Source organism: Bombina bombina, chromosome 4 (genome assembly GCF_027579735.1).
Source record: "Bombina bombina isolate aBomBom1 chromosome 4, aBomBom1.pri, whole genome shotgun sequence".
Classification (NCBI taxonomy): Eukaryota; Metazoa; Chordata; class Amphibia; order Anura; family Bombinatoridae; genus Bombina; species Bombina bombina.
The window spans coordinates 677,750,445-677,772,811 of NC_069502.1; the positions used below are offsets into that span (position 1 = coordinate 677,750,445).

Genomic DNA, 22,367 nt, shown 5'->3' on the forward strand with positions numbered 1-22,367 from the left:
CCCCCAACAAACATTGGATTCAAATTGACAGATCCATATTGCACTCAAACAATCCAGGACACCTTGCGTGGATAGCAAAAAAAGACAGACCTACCCTGGTGGAGGACTATCCCCTGATGAGGGAAGGGAACTCCTCGCAACTTGGGATAAGATCACCTACACTTCCACTCATATCTCTACCCCGGCATCACCAATGACACCATACATAGAGAATCCTGGCCTGAACTTGAATATGGGAAAGCATTATGATCCTACTGACCAATGCATTAGGACAAACACTATATCACATCTAACTCAACAACATCATCCCAAATTAAAAAAAAATGAAGTTATACTAGAAACTGACACTCACATCACATGGATGACATACGCACAGATCAGTCATTATGTTACCTTACACAAACATAAAAAATCGCTCCTCATACAATGACTGACTTTGAAAAAATATGCGTAGCAAACCGACCTCCCCCTCACTTAATATCTATCCTATATAAGAAATTACAAATCTCTAGTGAAGACCTATTGCCCTCATATACCAGGGGGTAGGGCAAAGAACTTGACTTAGAACTGACAATGAAGAACTGGAGAAGAACATTTATTAATAACAAGATAGCATCCATCTCAGCACAGGTACAAGAGACTAACTTTAAATTTCTGACAAGGTGGTACCTGACCCCGGCCAGGCTCAAAGTGATATATCCTACCTCCACGGGCAAATGTGGGAGGGGCTGCGCGGACGAGGGTAACATGCAACACATCTGGCTGAGCTGCCCTAAACTACAACAATTTTGGACAGATATAATCGAAAACATCTGTAAGGTTCTCTAGACCATAGTCCCCAGGGACCCAAAAATACTACTTTTCACAGGCCTCCCCAAACTAAAAGATTGGGCGAAACGCAAATTATTACTAACAATGATAAGTAGTGCAAAAATGTTAATCCCCAGATACTGGAAATCCACCATGATCCCCACACTTAAGGAATGGTAGAAACAAGTAGACACACTCTTACAATTAGAGAGGTATCACTACCTCAGAAGTAACTCAGTTGAAACACACAAAAGGATACTTGCCATATGGAAACAAGAGTAGGGACTTTAGCGCAATCCCAGATGGGACATCAGTATGGAGGCTTTTGCTGCCACGCACACCACCCCTTTCAGACACCCCCCCCTTCCCCCATCCTCCTTCCCTATCCTGCAAACACTTTGGTACTGGCGACGACTCATCGGACAACATCAAATAATTCTTATCTAGCTGTGTGGACACGGTGAGCACCTGCTCGAGTGATTTCTACAAAGCAGAGTTAGATGATGTATAGTCAATGTTTTTCAGTTGTTTCCTGTTGATAAGTAGTACCCACTAAGGGACTGCTAACAAATGAAATTGAACATTAAAGGAATACTTACAATGTTAATAGAACTTGTTGAAGACCTAAGAAAGGTCTATGCAGTTAAAAACGGGAAACAAGTAGAACATGGTTTGTAATGGGAATGTGATCTTTTTATTGTGTAACATCTAAGACATTTTACAATGTAACATTCTCATTGTATATTATAAACATTTATTGTATGACATGTATGCTTAGTTGATCAAAATAAAGGTCTTTTGAAAAAACTAAACAAAACAAAAAAAAACAATAGGGCTAAATTACATGAGAAAGGGGACAAAACAAATCATGAAAATATATTGCAAAGTTGTTTTAATAATCATAACTGGGAAGCAATGCTTTTGTGTAGCTCTATCAATCTGTTTGGCTTGTCATGGGGTTTCTAAACCTACAAGCCACACAGACATTCTAAAATCATCCTAATTTGACACTATATAAGAGGCTTTACACAGAGAGAGAGGGGAGAGAGAGGGGAGAGAGAGAGAAGAGAGAGGGGAGAGAGAGAGGAGGGAGAGAGAGAGAGAGGAGAGAGAGAGGGAGCGAGAGAAGAGAGAGAGGAGAGAGAGAGGGAGGGAGAAAAGAGAGAGGGAGAGAGGGAAAAGAGAGAGAGGGAAAAGAGCGAAAGCAAAAAGAGAGAAAGAGAGAGAAAGAAAGAAAGAAAGATAGAGTGAGAGAGTGAGAGAGAGAAAGAGAGAGAAAGAGAGAGAGAGAGACTGACTATGTTATTCTATGCTACCTTTCGCTAAAGGTAATCTTTCTACTATAGGAACTGGTGATGCAGTAACAAAAAGAAATGCCTGGGGAGGTTGTTAATAAATAAAGCCTTATATCTGTTCTGATCTTTCAGCTCTCAGTTTATACAGAAATTAATTTATCAATGAGCAAAGTCTTTTTAACAGTATCCTGTCTGCTTAAAAGGTCACATAATAAACTTATGTTTGAAGATGGAGCAACCTGTCCCTACAGAAAAATAAATCAATTTACCTGTTCTCTCTCAATGGCCATCTTCAGCATTTTAATTTTATTTAATTTAACCTTTTCTACCACAATTCCAGTCTCTTTTTTGAGTTTATTTCCAGGAGACTTCCTGAGAGGGAGATTTGTGGGTGGTGGCCACGGGTGTTTTGCATATTCCTATTATAGCAGCATTAAAAGGAGGATTCTAAACCTATGATAAATGTCCAAAAACCATACTTTTTACTTAATAAATAAATAATTACATTTTATTTAATTATTATAAAGTCAACATTACTAGATCTCAATCTATACCGTTTGCATTTTTGCTCTGGTATTGCAAGTTAATGATTAATATTTTCCGGCTGTGCTGTAGTATTGCTAATATTAATATCAAATAACACAGATGTGTAATTTCCTTCTGATAATAGATTCCTATGAGTCCGTACACTAAAATTATTCATGGTGGGTAACTTTTTAGCAGAGAGCCGATAGAGCGCAAAAGTGTAATTAATTTTAACCCAATGCTGCAAAGTAAAAAAAAAAAAAAAAAAAACACAAACATGATTTATTCAATAAATAAAAATAAACTTACTTACAAATACAAGTAGTCACAATCAGCAGTGTAGTTGTTCAATCAGGTCCAGCTGCTCACTCAGTGTCCACTCCGGTCTCCTGATGTCCTCCGCTCAAAGTTGCTTGTGGCCAGTGTGAGTTGCGCTCACTCTGTCTTCTCACACTGACAGTCTCGTTCGCTCTGTTCCCGCTGTTCCATCTACATCCCTTCCCTCTTAGTCACAGCTGCTCCGCCTCTTCTGGTTCTTAGTGACTCACTGCAGTGGTCACGTTCTCCTGGGAGCTGATTGGCTCCCCCGGGTCGGCCCCAAAGAGGCCGGCCTCAAATGGGCACTTATGGGCCGCGCAATGAGCTGCTTAACCACAGTCCATCAGTGAACTGCGCAGCTCTAGTGGGCCCATAGCCAAAAGGAATTTTGCATGTTGTGCAATGGAGGACATCCGTCCTGCTCATGCCTCTCCGTTGCGCAACATCTAGCTGGAATTTTTTTAAATTTATTTTTTAAACCAAAAAATAAAATATTTTTTTTTTGTACATATGACAGATGCGGCTCTGCCTTACCTGCCTCTAGTGAATGCACGTCCCACCACCAGCAAAAAGATTATGACTCACTAAAGGCTTAGCTAATGGTTAGCATTTTTTAGCAATAAAGTATATTTTAAATAAGGTATGTACATTATTTTTTTTAGACATAATGCTATTGCACACTTCATAGACTACAGTAAATTATAAATATAACTTTTTTATGCACTGGGAAACAAAAACATTAGTGTGACTCACTTTATTGCTATATTCACTTTATTGCGGTGATCCGGAACCAAACCCGCAATATCTCCGGGGTACGCCTGAATCTAGAAATATCTATTTACTAATAAATATAACATATTCTGCTATGTGAAGAACACATGAGTAGGGTGTTAGCACGCAAGTGAAAAGTAACACACACAGTATACAATTATGAGTGGATTACTGCTTCACTCATAATCTGGCCCATAATCTACTGCCCTGAGAGTTGTTACATCTGTGAAAAATATCCAAGACACCTTATAGACTATTGGGGATGGTGTTCATAAAATCCTAACTCTCCTGATAATTTACTCTCAGCCTAACTAAAATTCAGCAACTGAAAGGTAAAACTGTAGCAATACCTAATATGAGGCTAGAACTAGTACAGTGATATCTAGGCATAAGCAGAGTTGTGATCTAAAGTCAGGTCAGGAGGAAGCAGGAGGTCATTCACAGGTATTCAGTAAGTAAAGCTAAAGCAGCCAGGCCATATCAGTATGGGCATACACAGGTATTAAGAAATAGGCACAGACAAATTTAGGTCAGGGGGAAACAGGGACTAATACATAGAAGACATCAGAAATAATAATCACATGGAAAACACTACATTGACCCAGATCAAATTAAATAGTTTTACAAAACATTTTTAACATGTTCTTTGCTGCTCTTGAATTTTGTTGATAAAAAATTATTCAATGCACCACCTTTTTATATGTGCAATTAATACTCTATGCAAAAGTAAAAGGATTAAAACTAATTTTGATAATTATTATTAGAATTATTATTATAATTTATTTGCAGAGCGCCAACAAATACTGCAGTGCTATAAGAATTAAATGGTTTAGATAAAATGAAAGCAGTTATTTAATGCACCTTTAACTCTATTGACATTACCAAATCAAACAAACTTTTTTTTTATTTAGAGCAATGACAATTCAAAGGTCACTCCACACCCAAAGTTCACAATCTTAAACCAATTAAACGTGTTATGTTTTTTTGTTCTCTATAAAAAGCTTTTACTTGAAACTTGATGGTTAGTATATGGATATCATCTGTAAAAAAATATACAAGATGTAATCATTTTGGTAATTGTATTATAAAGCTAAACACCGTTGTGCAGTTCTTTATTATAAATATTTGCTAACTATCTTTGATTTTTATTACATTTATAGGTGTGATACAAAAATGTCCCAAGAAGACCTTGAGAAGTTTGTAGAATCATTTTTATTCAAGCACGAAGGAGTTTACTTTCAAAAGGATTTAACTACACCTGAATCTATAGATGCTGTGGGGCACTTTGAAATCAGAGAAAGTGATGTGTTTCTGGTCACTTATCCAAAATCTGGTAACGTAATCATTATTTTGTAGCAAACTATTAAGTCTCTGATAGTGACTTTGTCTTTTGCATAAAAAAGTTGTTTATTCAAAAGTCAAATTAGGTCATCTCACTTTATCTGTTACTTTGCTGGTGTTTTTATTAAACCTTAAAAAAGGATGTTCAAGTTATTGAGCTCAACTTTTAACCCTGTTTTCTGTCTCCAAAACTAACTTGATTAATCATTTGTAGGCATGATTAAGGGGTTGTCCCCCAAAACATTGCAAACTTTTTACTTGTCTCTGCAATAAATATTATTTGAAGCAAGGTGCTGCTGCTATTTCTTGGAACAGATCATTTGTAGTTTAAGAAATATGGTTTTAACAATATAATTATATGTCATACAAAAATAATATTAATTTGGAATTGTATATTAAATTAGAAGATCTTATACAGTCTACATTTGCAGGAACAATTTGGACACAACAGATTCTGAGTCTTATCTTCAATGAAGGTCATCGAAGTGGAACAGAAGCCATTACTAACTTGGACAGGGCACCTTGGATTGAATATAATGTGTACAACATTGATTATGACAAACGTCCCTCTCCTCGTCTGTTTTCTACACACTTACCTCATTATTTAATGCCGAGAGATATGAGAAAGCGAAAAGGCAAAGTAAGTTTAAATAAATAGAACTGAATGTTCGTTATAATCTGAGATATCTTGTAAACATTATTGTTTGATACTTTACAGATATGGACATGGGCGTATTTTTTTTTATTCATCTAATTTTTGATGTCATTAAAAATTAGCAGTTTAATCTTTTTTTAATGTATAAAGTTGTGAGGTATATGTTAGCGACCTGGATTTCCTGCATTTTGATTGGATAAATATAAGAAACATTTTACGCAGGTGTTTTTGAAACTGGTGCAGAAAAAATAATAAGAAGCCAATGTGAAAGGAGAACAGCATAAAAAAATATTTACTGTTGCTGATGATTGCCTGTGCATTTGCTGTCAGATTTGTATTGTCTACTAAATAGATCAGTTCATAATATCTGTAATTAATACTTTTATTATCATTTAGTTTTAGTATATATTTAACATTTGTATAACTTCCAAACTCTTTATTGCATCAGACAACAGACAGATGTTATTTATTTATTTTTGTGAATACAAACTGTGATTTGTTCATTATTTTAATATTTTGATGAAAACTAGCATATTAAAGGAATACTAAACCCAAATTTATTATTTCATGGTTCAGATAGAGCATGCAATTTTATGCAACTTTCAAATTTACTACTTTTATCAAATTTTCTTCGTTCTCTTGCTATCTTTATTTTGACAGCAGGAATGTAAATTTAGGAGCACTTCAAATAGGCCCCCTGCCACAGGAAAATGCTGACAAGCGTCAATGTTAGCAATGTGTGTGGTGCCATAACACTACCATTTACTTCTATGGGAGAGACATGGCATTGCTAGAACACACCCCTTTTCTTTGAATATTTTGGCAGACTGTCAAACTGAGAGGCCAAGGAGGCAATCAAAGCAGTTTCCTGACTGTCTGTTGATGCTTTAGATAGCGGGGCCTAGGTAAGGAGCAGTGCTGATTTGTTGTAAAAGAGGGGGATTACTTGGCTACTACTGTAGATATTGTTTGCATCTTTGCATTATTTAGTCTGACAGTAATCTTCACATTTTAGCACTCCATATCGTCAGCAGCTTACTAATTTTAGCATAAATTTTAGATATACACCACTTCCTACACACAGTGCAGAAATATGAAAATTGCTGTCAGACTAAATAATGCAAATATCGATTTGCCCCAAAGGCTCACCCAGTCCGGTGCTGTGGATAATCACACAGTAAGATCAGATGCACTGAGTGTTTGCTGTATCTCTTCTCGTGTTTATAGTAATTTGACACAATGCAGCTCCCCTGCACCTCTTCCCTCAGAGTGTCATTAGGAGTCTAGGATAACTTAGGAAGCATTGCTGCTGGCTATTAGGACAGTGGATCTAAAGTAGTTTTATGTCACTTGAGTTCTATGTGTCTTTAAGCACTCATCTAAGCCATGCAATAGTGTAGTTTAATATATAGGGAAGTGTTAGAGATGGAAATTTAAAAATAATTGATTAGGGCATGGTTTATGTTTCATTATAATGTTACTGCAACAGTGCAAGAAAGCTTCTATCGTAATGGTCTTTTGGAAGAATGAATGACTTTTGATTGTAAACATTTTGTAAATATATGTGCACATGTATTATTTGTTTAAATGAGACACTTTAATACATTTTGACTAGTGATACAGACTGTTCTCTGTTTACAGATACACATTCTAAAGTAAAGAAATTCTTTTTATTCTTTAACATTTTTAGAAGTCTGTTTTTGCATATTGCTTTACTTCATGTGACCTCTCTCCCTATAACGTATCTTACTGCGATGTCACTGAATATAAAAAAGGTGAAATTCAAAGTTGGCAGGATAGTGCTTTCTATGGTTGGGAGATGTCTGTATTTGCAATACTGTTCTGTCTAGAAAGCTTTACCTCTAATTAAAATGGTATATATAAATATTTTTTGTATTGGCTAGACAGCCATATAAAATGCCATGTCTTAGGGCCCAACATTTGCTTTGTGTGTATGTATATATACTGTATATATATATATATATATATATATATATATATATATATATATATATATATATATATATATATATATATATATAAACTTTCATGAAGAGAAGAGGCACTCACAGGACTTAATTAATACAAAATTTATTAATAGTTAATCAATTCAGTCAGTCAACGTTTCGGTCCTCGCAGTGACCTTTATCAAGACTGTTTCTACACAGAAGATACAAAATAAGGTGAAAAGACAGTAAATTCCACTAAGAGTAAAAACTCCACATTAGACAAGACTAACAACCATAAGACACTTGTAAAGACAAAAAAAAGAAAAGAAAACCACTATGGGAAAAAAAATAAAAAAGTGATATATAGAATGTATTTGGACAAAGAATGAATGAAATTTCATGACCCATGTGTGGGAATCCCCATATCCGCTAGTAAAGTATACTTAGTAAGGTCCAAGGCCTTTCAAACAGTAGTTGCACATATACATGTTATACTAGTTAAAAAAAACATGCCAATACATGAATATAGGTACAAAATACCTGTACTTTCATAATAGTCAAAACAAGAACATGGTCCTATTGCACACAGCGCCTAGCGTGTTGCAACTAGTTCTATATATGCCAAGATAGTAGAATGAACAATACTACAGATCAGATCTTAAAGAAGACACATAGATAAATTGATACAAAAGAGTACAAAGTCAAATGAGACAAACACATAAATAAATAAACAAAATTTAGTAGAAAAACAACAGGACTAGAGTAGATAAAAAAATGCTCCTATCCTCACCACGGGTATCCATACATTTCCATAATTTTATATACCGCAGTGTAGGCATAAACACGGGTGTAACGCACCTACTTCAGAGATACGTTGAGGTAATGAACATATTGTCAAACGCCCCATATAGTTAAGTACTATTAGATTAACATATGTATTAATAGTTCAACATAAGCGTAATTGTTTCTAGACACTGGCAAGTGGGTGGGTGTGTGTTAATAGTAAATCGGATAACATCCGTATAGAACAGTACATCAAGATACTCATCTACACCAAGGTGCAAGGAATGTCAGGGGGACTGACAGAGTTACCTTATAACTAGGTTGAAGGATCACAATGTTTTCAAGATCCGGTGGTCAAGCATGTAAGTTTTACTTACCTCAGTATATAATTCTCTTTTACTAACAACCATTATCCACATAGTATTAACATAGTGCTAATGTAACATTGAATGTTTAATGCTGGGGCCCCTGCAATTTTACCTAATATCTAAATTAGGTTTTTCAACCTGAATAGAATTATATTCCCAATAGCGTGAACTAGTCTCTACTTCCTGAACATCTACACTACCCCTATACCCACCTATTCCCTACTGAACTAAATACAATTATGCAGTCCAATCTACATATGTTCCTCTATATGTGGTATCTAAAAGTCACGCACAAACAACATAAAGCTTACTTGCTTAAGTTATGAATCTGCACACACCCACACATCACCTACACTACACATTCAATAGACTCCTTCCTACCCCTCTCTCATACATGTTTTTTTCCCTTGATACGTTTAGTATATATTGCCAGGCAGCATCTGTTGCGCTCCTGCAATCGTCAGCAATAAGACACTGAGCAACAGGTATTGTTCCCATTGATACAATACACTGACACAGTTGCAAATATATATACAGTATATCTTTGTCTCATTCCTGTTTACTTATTTTTCTAGTGAGCAATTATGATCATTTGCATTCCATGTAAGTAGAGCAAAAAGAATACTCTATACACAGCCTGCTAATCCCATTACTTATAGCAACGTTTTGCCAAACTCTTCTAGTATTTTCAATACGATAGGTGTTAGGGACAGTTACCATGACTACCTCACATACGGCTAGATTTAGAGTTGGGCGGTAGCCGTCAAAACCAGCGTTAGAGGCTCCTAACGCTGGTTTTGGGCTACCGCTGGTATTTAGAGTCAGTCAGGAAAGGGTCTAACGCTCACTTTCCAGCCGCGACTTTTCCATACCGCAGATCCCCTTACGTCAATTGCGTATCCTATCTTTTCAATGAGATCTTTCTAACGCCAGTATTTAGAGTCGTGGATGAAGTGAGCGTTAGAAATATAACGACAAAACTTCAGCCGCAGAAAAAAAGTCAGTAGTTAAGAGCTTTCTGGGCTAACGCCGGTTTATAAAGCTCTTAACTACTGTGCTCTAAAGTACACTAACACCCATAAACTACCTATGTACCCCTAAACCGAGGCCCCCCCACATCGCTGCCACTCTATTAAAATTTTTTAACCCCTAATCTGCCGACCGCACGCCGCTGCCACCTACATTATCCCTATGTACCCCTAATCTGCTGCCCCTAACATCGCCGACCCCTACATAATATTTATTAACCCCTAATCTGCCGTCCCCGCTATCGCTGACCCCTGCATATTATTATTAACCCCTAATCTGCCGCTCCGTACACCGCTGCCACCTACATTATAGCTATGTACCCCTAATCTGCTGCGCCTAACACCGCCGACCCCTATATTATATTTATTAACCCCTAATCTGCCCCCCTCAACGTCGCCTCCACCTGCCTACACTTATTAACCCCTAATCTGCCGAGCGGACCGCACCGCTACTATAATAAAGTTATTAACCCCTAATCCGCCTCACTCCCGCCTCAATAACCCTATAATAAATAGTATTAACCCCTAATCTGCCCTCCCTAACATCGCCGACACCTAACTTCAAGTATTAACCCCTAATCTGTCGATCGGAGCTCACCGCTACTCTAATTAATTTTTTAACCCCTAAAGCTAATTCTAACCCTAACACTAACACCCCCCTAAGTTAAATATAATTTAAATCTAACGAAATAAATTAACTCTTATTAAATAAATTATTCCTATTTAAAGCTAAATACTTACCTGTAAAATAAACCCTAATATAGCTACAATATAAATTATAATTATATTATAGCTATTTTAGGATTAATATTTATTTTACAGGCAACTTTGTATTTATTTTAACCAGGTACAATAGCTATTAAATAGTTAAGAACTATTTATGTTTAAATAATTTTTATTGTTTTATATTTTTCGAAGAACAAGAGTACATTAATAAAATAATGCTACATAAATTATCTTTTCTTCTGTTGCCCTCTGAGTTGGGAAATACTGCGTTACATATATACAGTGACATATAGGTTACAGATGGTTAGTTTGTATATGCATAAACACATTGTATTGTTGACTGGTCACAGTGATATCTTAATAATGTGTTGTCGTTTGCTCATGAGCAGTTCTATCAGAAATGTAACAGTATGTTATCACCACATAAACTGTGGTTATCATTCGTCGCTAAACGGCATCTTTCAAGTCACTGGTTCAGCTTGCTTTTTGTAACCATATTACACTACATAAGTATATCTGGCTGAAACTTTCTTGGTTAAAAGTAATCATTTGTATCTAGGTATTTCCCGTATCTTGAATTAAATAATCTAGTAGACATAGGGTTGGGTAACTTGGAGTTAAAACCTTAAGAATTAACAATTGAAAATTAGTTTGCAAGGATAGGGGGGGTAGGGGGGAGTGACGACACCTTGTTTCTAGGTCTATAACATGTGCATATCAATGTGTTTTAGTGTGGTTGTATTATGATGGTTACTTAGATCTCTGATCTCCAGCTACCTCACGGGGATGAGGAACCATTACTTATCCAGTAATACCACACTGCTTGAGTAGTTTCCTTGTTATCTAGTGTATTTGACGCTGTCTCATACATGGTGTATGTATATTGGATTTTGTTGTGAATCTCTGTCCAAGTTGGAGCTCCAGTTTTCCAATGTTTAGCTATGCATATCCTCGTGATTGTGCATAAGATCTTAATGAATGTGTTGATATGTTTATGATATTTACTGATGTGTTCATGTAATAAAGCCTGTTGGATCGTGAGATTGATGTTTTCATCTAGCATCTGTGTGAGGAGGGCAGAAAGTCTGCTCCATGTCCCCCTAATTTCTCTGCAATCCCACCACATGTGTCTGTAAGTCCCTACTTCTCCACAACCTCTATAACATAATCTGTTGCCTTGTGGGTGCATATGGGCCGTTCGTGTTGGGGTTAGGTACCACCGGTGGATAGTTTTTATAACATTTTCCTTAAGATCTACACTAATCAGCCCTTTCTCTGCGTTCTGAAACATTAGATCCCATTCCTTTATATCTTTACAAATAAGTAGTTCTCGTTCCCAAGCCAGCATAGTCAAGGTCTTAGAAGTGTTTTGGTTGGACTGTATAGACACGTATAGTAGAGATATGGTATGTTTGTTGCGTTCTTCTGTTTTACAGAAGATCTCTATTGGTGTGGTGGTCTCTTCTCTAGGGTGTTTTATGTATGTTTGTAAGGCAGAGTGTATCTGTAGATACATATACCAGTGTAGCTTCATCGGGTCAATCTTTGTCTGTAGTTGTTTAAACGTCAGTATGTTTCTTCCTATTAGGTAATCTGCTACTCTGTACAATCCTTTGTTTTCCCATTTTTTAAGCTGGGTCCATAGGTCTTCTGGCATGATATATCTGATTGGTATTGATAGGGAATACTGCTGTAAGAGTTTATATTTCGTTTTCGCTGTCTTCCAGATCTTTATGGTGAGATTTGTGGTGTAGGGTCTAGGTGTCTTTCCGTCTTTCTGTGCCCTCCCTGGGTCCCAGATAATTAAATCAGCTTCATCCCATCCCCCTATTTTCGCTTCTACATTAGGCCATATAATTCCCCTCGACCTCTTCAAGAGTAGTGAGTCTTGAGCTAGTCTGGCTGCATTATAGTAGTCTATTAAGTTCGGTGCTCCAATGCCCCCGAGTGATTTGTGCCTAGTTAAGATAGATTTTGCTATCCTATTAGTTTTATCTCCCCTAATAAATACTGAAATTTATTTTTGTAATGTTTCTAAATCTGGTTTTATTATTTTTATAGGGAGGGTTCTGAATAAGTACAGTATTCGTGGCATGGCATTCATTTTTACCGCCGCTATTCTACCTAACCATGAGAAGTGAAAGCTCTTCCATTTTGTCATGTCCCTTCTTATTTGCCTAAACAATGGGATGTAGTTTACTTTATATAGTTGAGTGGGGCAAGTTGGGATCTGAATTCCCAAGTATTTTAGTGTGTGTTTCATCCATTTAAAATTAAATTGCGTTTCTAATATTGTTTTAGTCTGTTGGGGTATCGCAATGGGCAAGGCTTCACATTTGTCTGGATTGATTTCAAATCCCGAGATGGTTGAGAATTTCCTTATTGTTTGATAAAGGTTCGGTAAAGATATTAGTGGATTCGTCAGGGTCAATAAAATATCATCAGCAAAGAGAGATAGTTTGTATTCTGATGTATTTATTTTAACCCCTGATATGTCTAAGTGTGAGCGGATCGTAACTGCTAGTGGTTCTATACATAGTGTGAAGAGCAATGGGAACAGGGGGCACCCCTGTCTGGTACCGTTGCGAATTGGGAAGGATTTCGATTTATATCCTGTTGATGAGACCTGGGCTTCTGGACGCGAGTATATAACTTTTAAAGCTTTTATAAATGCTCCCTCAAAACCCATATGGCGTAGTGTTAAGAACATATAGTCCCAATCTATTCTATCAAACGCCTTCTCCGCATCCAAAGATAGGAGCAGAGAAGGCGTTCGTGTCTCTCCTAGAAATTGTAGTAAATTGGTAACTTTTCGGAAGTTGTCTGGGGCTTCCCTGTCCTTGATAAAGCCCACCTGGTCTGGGTGGACCAAGTGGGGGATAATGTGCTTAAGTCGGTTTGCGATTACTTTCGTAAATATCTTAACATCTTGGTTTATGAGAGATATTGGGCGATAGTTCTGGCACTTTTTGTGGTCCCTGTCTGGCTTGGGGATTACAACTATCTTGGCAGCTAATAAGTCTGGGGGGATATCTCCTCCTTCCATAATGTGGTTACAGAATTTCACTAGGTGTGGGGTTAGTGAGTTTTTAAATAGTTTGTAATATTCGGCTGGGAAGCCATCTGGTCCTGCCGCCTTTCCCGTTTTAAGATCCTTGATGGCACCTAGTATTTCTATTGTGGAAATGGGGGCGTTGATTGCTTCCCTCTGTTCTAAAGTTATATTTGGCAATTGAGTTTGGGGGAAGAAGTTTGAAGACATTGTCTCCATTTCTTGATTATGTATAACTTTTTCCCCATTATATAGTTCTCCATAGTATCTTGCGAAAGTGTCCACAATTTCTTGTGGGTGTGAGGTCGTGGTGTTGTTTAGTGTCTCAATTAGCGGAATCGCAGAGGCCCTACATCTTTCTCTAATTTTGTGTGCCATGTATCTGTCGGGTTTGTTCGCGAATATAAAGTATTGCGCCTGGATTTTATGAATGGCTCTAGAAGCTTGTGTGTGAAGTAGTGAAGCTAAAGCAGACCTTTTAGTTTGGAGTAGTTGTAAGTTAGCTTTACTTTTGTTATATTTGTGTCGCTTTTCTAAATCCCCAATTTCTGTGTGGAGCTGTTGTAGTTGCTGTCTATATTTTTGAACCTGACTTGCTTTTTCTTTAATTAGTATCCCTCTGAGGACCGCCTTGTGCGCTGCCCATATAATCCCTGGGCTAGTTGTGGTGTCTGTGTTTATGTGCCAGTATTCAATTAACTGTTGAAGTACTTTGTCATGTATTTGGGGATTTTTGACACAAGATGGGTCAAAAGTCCAAGTTCTGTTTCTGTCTGGATCTCTAATGCCGTTAATCTGCAGGGTGATTATGGAGTGGTCAGACCACACACAGGTGTGTATCTGTGAACAATTCAGTAGAGGTTGTAAAATCTGGCTAACATATATATAATCAAGCCTGACATAGGTTTTGTGTGCTGCCGAGTAGAATGTTGTGTCATCTGTCTGGCCATACATGGTACTCCATGTCTCTATCAGGGAGTGGGGAAGTAGGGTGTCACGGATTGACTTGACTATCCGATTGTGTCTGGTCTGTTTATTGGTTAGAGGTTTGGTGGTGGTAGGATTAATAGGTAGCATCGTAATATTAAAATCCCCGGCTAAGAATATTTTAGTATGTGACCATTGCGTGAGTAAATGTGATATATGGTGAAAAAATTTGTGCTGATTTTCATTTGGTGCGTATATATTGCATAGTGTGATTTCTGATTCTAGTATTCTACCTCTGACAATCAGGTATCTCCCCTCAGTGTCTGTTATTATGGCTTCCGGAGTAAAGTTGAGAGATGAATGTATCAGTATGAATGTGCCACTTTTTTTGGACCTAGCCGTGGAATGATAATGAGTGTCAAAATATTTTGCCCAGTATTTCGGAATGTTGTCTTTGAGCAGGTGTGTCTCTTGGAGGAATAGTATATTAGCTTTTAGGGATCTGTATTGCGTCATTGCTATTCTTCTTTTAACGTTAGTGTTCAACCCCCTCACATTATGGGATAGTATCTTTATTTTAGGGTTCATAGTGTTGTGTCTATGCGTGGGTGTCGTACAAGGAAATGTTTTACCTTTGATTCACTGGGTTGGATACCTAGTTGAGTTGTGATCAGGAGATCAGGATTGCATGTAGTAGGCTATGCTGTGTCGGTAGTGGTCTTTGTTGTGTCGTCACTGGATGGGGGGGGGTTAAGAAGAAAAAACATTAATAAACATTTAGTAAATAACAAACTAGAGTCCTCAACATTAGGACCCTTTGTAAGTAACCAATGAAATATCATCAAGGTAAATAAGTGAGAGTCTATTATACTGGGGGGAAGCTTTATCTTCACCACAGTATGTATTCTTTTTTAATTAAAACCTAGAGAAAAAAAAAAAAACCTTTGGGAATAGAGTACACTCTTGTAGATCCTTTGGCAGGTCAAATCACAAAGGATTATATCTTCATGTACTCTCGGTATCGACCAAAGTCATTTCAGTCATTAGTTCATTCGATCGTTCTTCTCTGTCTTCCTCTCTATGAAGAACGATGAATATGTATATCTACAGTTCTGTACTTTTGTCTAACCTTCTAGTAAATCTTCCCTCCTGTCTCTTTGGTCTTTTGTTTCTTGTGGTTAATCTTTTGCCATTTAAGTGGCTCTGATTGCCTGCCTGGATCTTTGTCTTTTGTTGGGTTTGATGTTGAGATTGGAATAGTAGGAGTCTCCAAGGCTAAGATCTTACAGATCTCTGGGATATCTTCCGGATCTTTCAGTGTGATCGTCTTGGAGTCTTTTATGATGTATAAAGCAAACGGGAACCCCCATCTATATTGTATTTGATGCTTCCTGAGTAAGGTGGTAAGGGGGCGTAAGGTTCCTCTTCTCTGTAGTGTTCGCACACTAAGATCCTGATAAAATTGGATAATGTTACCTTGGTATTTGAAAGTTGGATTTTTTCTTGCCGCTTGTAAGATTTTGTCTTTATCAGGAAAAAATGTTAGTTTGACTATAATATCTCTTGAGGGTAGTCCTGGTTTAGGCTTAGGCTTCAGGGCCCTGTGAGCTCTTTCTATATGAAAAGTATAATCAGTTGGAGAATTTGTGATATGAGTGAAGAGTTGGGTGAGGTATGCTGGTATATCCGTGGGGCTTATTTCTTCTGGAACTCCTTTGAGGCGGATATTGTTCCTCCTGCTCCTATTCTCCAAATCTTCTATTTTATCTTGGAGTTCTTCAAAAGTTTGTTGTTGTGTGGATATGGTTTGTGCCATTTCATCCATTTGTTCCACCATTGCATCTTTTTGGTCTTCTAATGTCTCCATTCTGTTGCCCATTTCACACAGATCAGATTTGATTTCCGATAGACTATTGGTCACTGATGAGTGAATGGAGTCAATTTTCTCCCACAGCTTTTCAAAATTGTCTGCAATGTCTTTTTTGGACACTAGGTTTTTGAGGTCAGCCTTTGTTAGTGGACTATCATCTTGTGTCATTTGATGTGATTCGGTGTCAGATTCGTCTTCTATTTCTGTGTCCAGAAGTTGTTTGTTTGTTTGGGAGGGTTTAAAGAATGTTGACACAGTTGATGATTTTATTGGTTTCTCACCTTTTGTAGCTCTCTTAGATGCCATCTTGAAGATAAATGAACGTAGATTAGACAAATGATCGGTTAGTTTATAAGAAGTGTTTTGTGGAGACACTGATGGTATGTAGTGTAACCCAGTATTTTCTGTAGTGTAGGTATGAAGGCAGATAGTACATGAGAAGATATCAGTGGGCAGGCAATTATTGCAGAGTCATAGCAAAAGCAATCATGAGGTGCTGTGGTGATATGTTAGCTGGAATATTTTCATCCCCAGTATAATTTGAGGGGTTGTTCACATTTCAAATGGTAGATCTATTAGCTGTTTTCATAAATGTTCAGGTACTGCTCTTTTGGGAGGTCAGCTGTCTTTTGTGGTTTTATATCTGGAGTCCTGAAATGTATCTGTGAGATATGACTTCTATCAGGGTATGCTCATAATAACCCTATCTATTGCTGCTGTATTTTTAAATTCCTGCTTCAAATGTATGTGTCAGGCTCATTAAGGTGGCTTGTTTATACAGCTTTGTAATTGTGTGCTGATCTCTGCAGAGGTGGACCCGGTAAAGATATAAGCTCCTGTATGAGTGCAGCAGCTAGTGTATAGCATATCACTGACTGTAAAGTTCTGAAATTATTCGCTGAACTGAGTTTTATTTGGACTGTCAGCAAATAATATGGCTTGTTGCTCAGTCTATTTCAGAGCCCAGCGTGTGGTCTTAGAATGAGAGTTAAATGTAATTGTCCCATTCACTGAGTTTTGTGTGCTTAGGGGTTAGTTTCAGGGGTCTTGGAGGCCCTTCGCTGTCACTTTCTAACTTTCTAGGTTCTGAATGCCCCTTCACTGTTCTCACCCGGGAACTCTCAGGCTCTAACTAAGATGGCGTCTATTCGCGCCATTAATCTCCCCTCCATGTGTCCCAGCCAGTTAGTGTGGCGTAGATTCAGGATGGCTCTGGGTCGGCTTATGCTTTGTTCGGGGGTAAGGAGCCAATGCCTAATAAGTCTCTCACCTGGTTTATTTTTGTCTTGCGTGTCCCAGCCACAGTCAGATTTGTTGCCGGTCCGCCTCCAGACCCACCGCAGCCTGCAATATCGGCCCCGGAGCGGAGCCCCGACCCCCCGGGGTCGCAAGTCGCTCTTTCGATATCAGGTGATGATCCGGCGGCGGACCCGGAGTGAGGAGGCAGACACGGATCAAGCCGGTTACGTTGATGGAGGTAGTGTGATTCGGTCAGCGGCGGTATTCTCTCTTGTCTTTCCTGCACAGCCCAAATTCAATATTGTTTTTGTAAGACACTGGCAGAGTCTCTTTCTGTCACGACTGTGATGTGACTAAAGTTATTTTAGTGTAATTTAATACAGTTTTTATGGCCAAATTTACTCTTCTATCCAGGAGCTCCTGAAAGATGCTGCTGTTCAGTACGGCAGTTAACTCCGCCCCCCGTTAAGAACTATTTAATAGCTACCTAGTTAAAATAATTACAAAATTACCTGTAAAATAAATCCTAACCTAAGTTACAATTAAACCTAACACTACACTATCAATAAATTAATTAAATAAAATACCTACAATTACCTACAATTAAACCTAACACTACACTATCAATAAATTAATTAAATAAAATACCTACAATTACCTACAATTAAACCTAACACTAGACTATCAATAAATTAATTAAATACAATATCTACAAATAAATACAATTAAACCTAACACTACACTATCAATAAATTAATTAAATACAATATCTACAAATAAATACAATGAAATAAACTAACTAAAGTACAAAAAATAAAAAAGAACTAAGTTACAAAAAATAAAAAAATATTTACAAACATCAGAAAAATATTACAACAATTTTAAACTAATTACACCTACTCTAAGCCCCCTAATAAAATAACAAAGCCCCCCAAAATAAAAAAAATGCCCTACCCTATTCTAAATTAAAAAAGTTCAAAGCTCTTTTACCTTACCAGCCCTGAACAGGGCCCTTTGCTGGGCATGCCCCAAATAATTCAGCTCTTTTGCCTGTAAAAAAAACACATACAATACCCCCCCCCAACATTACAACCCACCACCCACATACCCCTAATCTAACCCAAACCCCCCTTAAATAAACCTAACACTAAGCCCCTGAAGATCTTCCTACCTTTTCTTCACCATACCAGGTTCACCAATCCGTCCTCGGAAGTGTTGATCCAAGCCTTGGAAGTGTTGATCCAAGCCCAAGCGGGGGGCTGAAGAGTGACGTCCATCCTCGGGCTGAAGTCTGGATCCAAGCGGCGGCTGAAGAAATCCATCATCGGGCTGAAGTCGGAAGTCCATCATCGGGATGAAGTCTTCTATCAAGCAGCATCTTCAATCTTCTTTCTTCCGGAGTGGAGCGGAGCAGAGCCATCTTGTTCCCAGCCGACGCGGATCCATCCTCTTCTAACGACGCCTACTAGCCGAATGACGGTTCCTTTAAATGACGTCATCCAAGATGGCGTCCGTCGAATTCCGATTGGCTGATAGGATTCTATCAGCCAATCGGAATTAAGGTAGGAAAATTCCGATTGGCTGATGGAATCAGCCAATCAGATTGAGCTCGCATTCTATTGGCTGATCGGAACAGCCAATAGAATGCGAGCTCAATCTGATTGGCTGATTCCATCAGCCAATCAGAATTTTCCTACCTTAATTCCGATTGGCTGATAGAATCCTATCAGCCAATCGGAATTCGATGGACGCCATCTTGGATGACGTCATTTAAAGGAACCGTCATTCGGCTAGTAGGCGTCGTTAGAAGAGGATGGATCCGCGTCGGCTGGGAACAAGATGGCTCCGCTCCGCTCCGGAAGAAAGAAGATTGAAGATGCTGCTTGATAGAAGACTTCATCCCGATGATGGATTTCTTCAGTCGCCGCTTGGATCCAGACTTAAGCCCGAGGATGGACGTCACTCTTCAGCCCCCCGCTTGGGCTTGGATCAACACTTCCGAGGCTTGGATCAAGACTTCCGAGGACGGATCGGTGAACCTGGTATGGTGAAGATAAGGTAGGAAGATCTTCAGGGGCTTAGTGTTAGGTTTATTTAAGGGGGGTTTGGGTTAGATTAGGGCTATGTGGGTTGTAATGTTTATGCAGTATTTAAGAGCGGCGCAGACCATAGTCTGCTCTAGTGATGTGAAGTTCGGTTCATCCTGATGAATCGGTTCATTTTGGACGGTTCGATTAACTGAACCGATTCATCAGTTCACCTACTGATCACGTGATGCGCTTGAGAGGCAGAGCAGAAGAATCACAGATTCAGTACAGACGCAGCGATTCTGAATCATTTAGAATGAGTCCTGAGTCACTGTGTCTGCTCTCTGCTGCTAGTTGCTCCTGAATCAAATCAATCATGGACTCCTCCTTGTGTGAATCCAGCACTACCACCTTGTAGTTTGAGAACATTTTACAAATTGTATACAATTTGCTTCCTTTCCTTATGAATAAAAAAAAGAAAGCAATCTACTGTGGTTCTTTTTTTTAGAATATATAGTAGCCCTAATGAAGTAACAAGACAGCATTATGTTAAAAAAAAAAAAAGTTTAACGTACATTGTGGTTTTCCACGCACTTCATTAAAAAAGCAATTGTGGGGAAATATGGGTAGCTAACAAATAAAATTCTATTTATTGTGAAAGTGTAACACAATACAGAAATGGCATATTACTCTTTGAATCAGTGAACTGTTAACAGACTGATTCATTGCAAACAAGTTAGCTAACAGTACACTGATTCAACAACACTGGTAATATGATCCTAGAGTGAGATTCCGCTGTGTGATTCATTGCAAAGGAGGAGTTAGCAGAAGCAGAACTCACTCTAGGATCATATTACCAGTGCTGCTGCAGACTCAGGAAGTGAACTGTTTGCAAACGAATCAGTTCAGTCTGGTGAACTGATTCACACAGTTCACTGAAAAGAACCAGTTCAAATGAACGATTCGTTCATGAACTGGACATCACTAGTCTGCTCACCGCTGAGTACATTATTCACCCTCATACTGAGGTAAGTAAAACTTACATGCTTGACCACTGGATCTTGAAAACATTGTGATCCTGCAACCTAGTTATAAGGTAACTCTGTCAGTCCCCTTGACATTCCTTGCACCTTGATGTAGACCAGGGCTTCTTAAACTTTTTCCACTCACGACCCCTTTTTGCGCAATAAATTTTTACGTGACCCTGGGTATATAAAATAGTATACAAATAAAACATTTACTGATAATAAAATCATACTCATACTCACCCCTCCATACTCAAACTCCCCCTCCTCCATGCTCACCCCCGCCCCTTCCATACCCCCCCCTTCATACTCCCTGTTCACACTTATACTCCCCCCCTTCAATGCTCATACTCCCCTCTTCCATGCTCACTGCCCCTTCCATGCTCACTCCTCTTTCACACTCATACTCCTCCCTTCCATGCTCACTCCCCTGCACCTTCCATACTCCCTTCATATTCATACCTCCTTCCATACTCATACTCCCCCTTCCATACTCATACTCCCTCTTTCCATGCTCATACTTGCCCCTTCCATGCTCACTCCCCTGCTCCTTCTATACTCCACCTTCATATTCATACCGCCCTTCCATTCTCATACCCTCCCTCCCATACTTATACCCCCATCCATCTGTCAGCCAGCATGTTCAGCCAGCACCTGACATGCGGTCAGTCAGCACTTGGCAAACGGTCAGCAAACTTTAGAAATTAGGGATCTGGCACTGTCAGGCAAACCATCATCCAGCACCTAGCACATGAGCATCAGGCACATAACATAGTCTGCCAATGTCTGGTTCAGGACTTGGCTAATTAAAGAGATCTTGTAATATATTATAAAACACCAGGTCTATTAAAGAAATACTGCAAGTGTTTTAATGCCAACATCTATGAGAACTACATACCCATTTATCCAGGGGAACCTTTGACACTGAGCCAGTCCCTTGATACAAGTCTAGTGTGAGCTGCTCCAAACTCAGCTTCTCCTGCAAGAAGTGTCCCATGTACCTCTGCAGCAGGTCCCTGCATATCCTCTTCTTAATGGATTCTGAAAAGGGTCAAGGCATGGCTGACACAAAAAAATGCCACATTCAGTCACTTTACAGTCCCCACTAAGCCGATCAGAAGCAAATGCAAGGCCTAGTCGTGCCTACAAGTCATTACAGTCAGCCTTTTCACATCACTATCCTAAGTGCAACCCAGGCAACCATATCTGGTCCAGTACGCAGCCTGTACAGTAATAGCAACGGTCGCTGCCCATAGCACAGGGCCTCACTTTCACTTTCCCCATCCCTCTGGTGTTGCAAGGCCTGACATTCTGCCTGCGCTATAGCGGGAGGGAAAGTGCGTGGCCGCGCACCTTACAGAAAACATGCCTGGAAGGGAAACAATTTTTTTTTTTTAAAACACACAGCCCGTGACCCCCAGATTAGGGTTACGTGACCCCATATGGGGTCGCGACCCACAGTTTAAGAAGGGCTGATGTAGACGAGTATCTTGATGTACTGTTCTATACTGATGTTATCCGATTTACTATTAACACACACCCACTTGCCAGTGTCTAGAAATGGTTATGCTTATGTTGAACTATTAATACATATGTTAATCTAATAGTATACATACTTATCTTAACTGTATGGGGCGTTTGACTATATGTTCATTACC

General features: G+C 38.7%; 1 protein-coding gene across 2 annotated transcripts in view; it reads left to right on the forward strand.

Annotated features, from left to right (window-relative positions):
* Positions 1 to 4,674: 4,674 nt before the first annotated feature.
* The window catches only part of LOC128656709 (amine sulfotransferase), an 83,553-nt gene continuing 65,860 nt past the window's right edge, over positions 4,675 to 22,367 (forward strand). The window contains exons 1-3 of one of the 2 annotated variants that reach the window (XM_053710811.1): positions 4,675 to 4,740; positions 4,880 to 5,052; positions 5,492 to 5,700. In XM_053710811.1, coding sequence (XP_053566786.1) covers positions 4,893 to 5,052; positions 5,492 to 5,700 — 369 coding nt within the window. In that variant the 5' untranslated portion in view covers positions 4,675 to 4,740; positions 4,880 to 4,892. Of the gene's footprint in view, positions 4,741 to 4,764; positions 4,793 to 4,879; positions 5,053 to 5,491; positions 5,701 to 22,367 lie in introns of those variants that run through there. The other variant, XM_053710810.1, reaches the window with a different exon arrangement.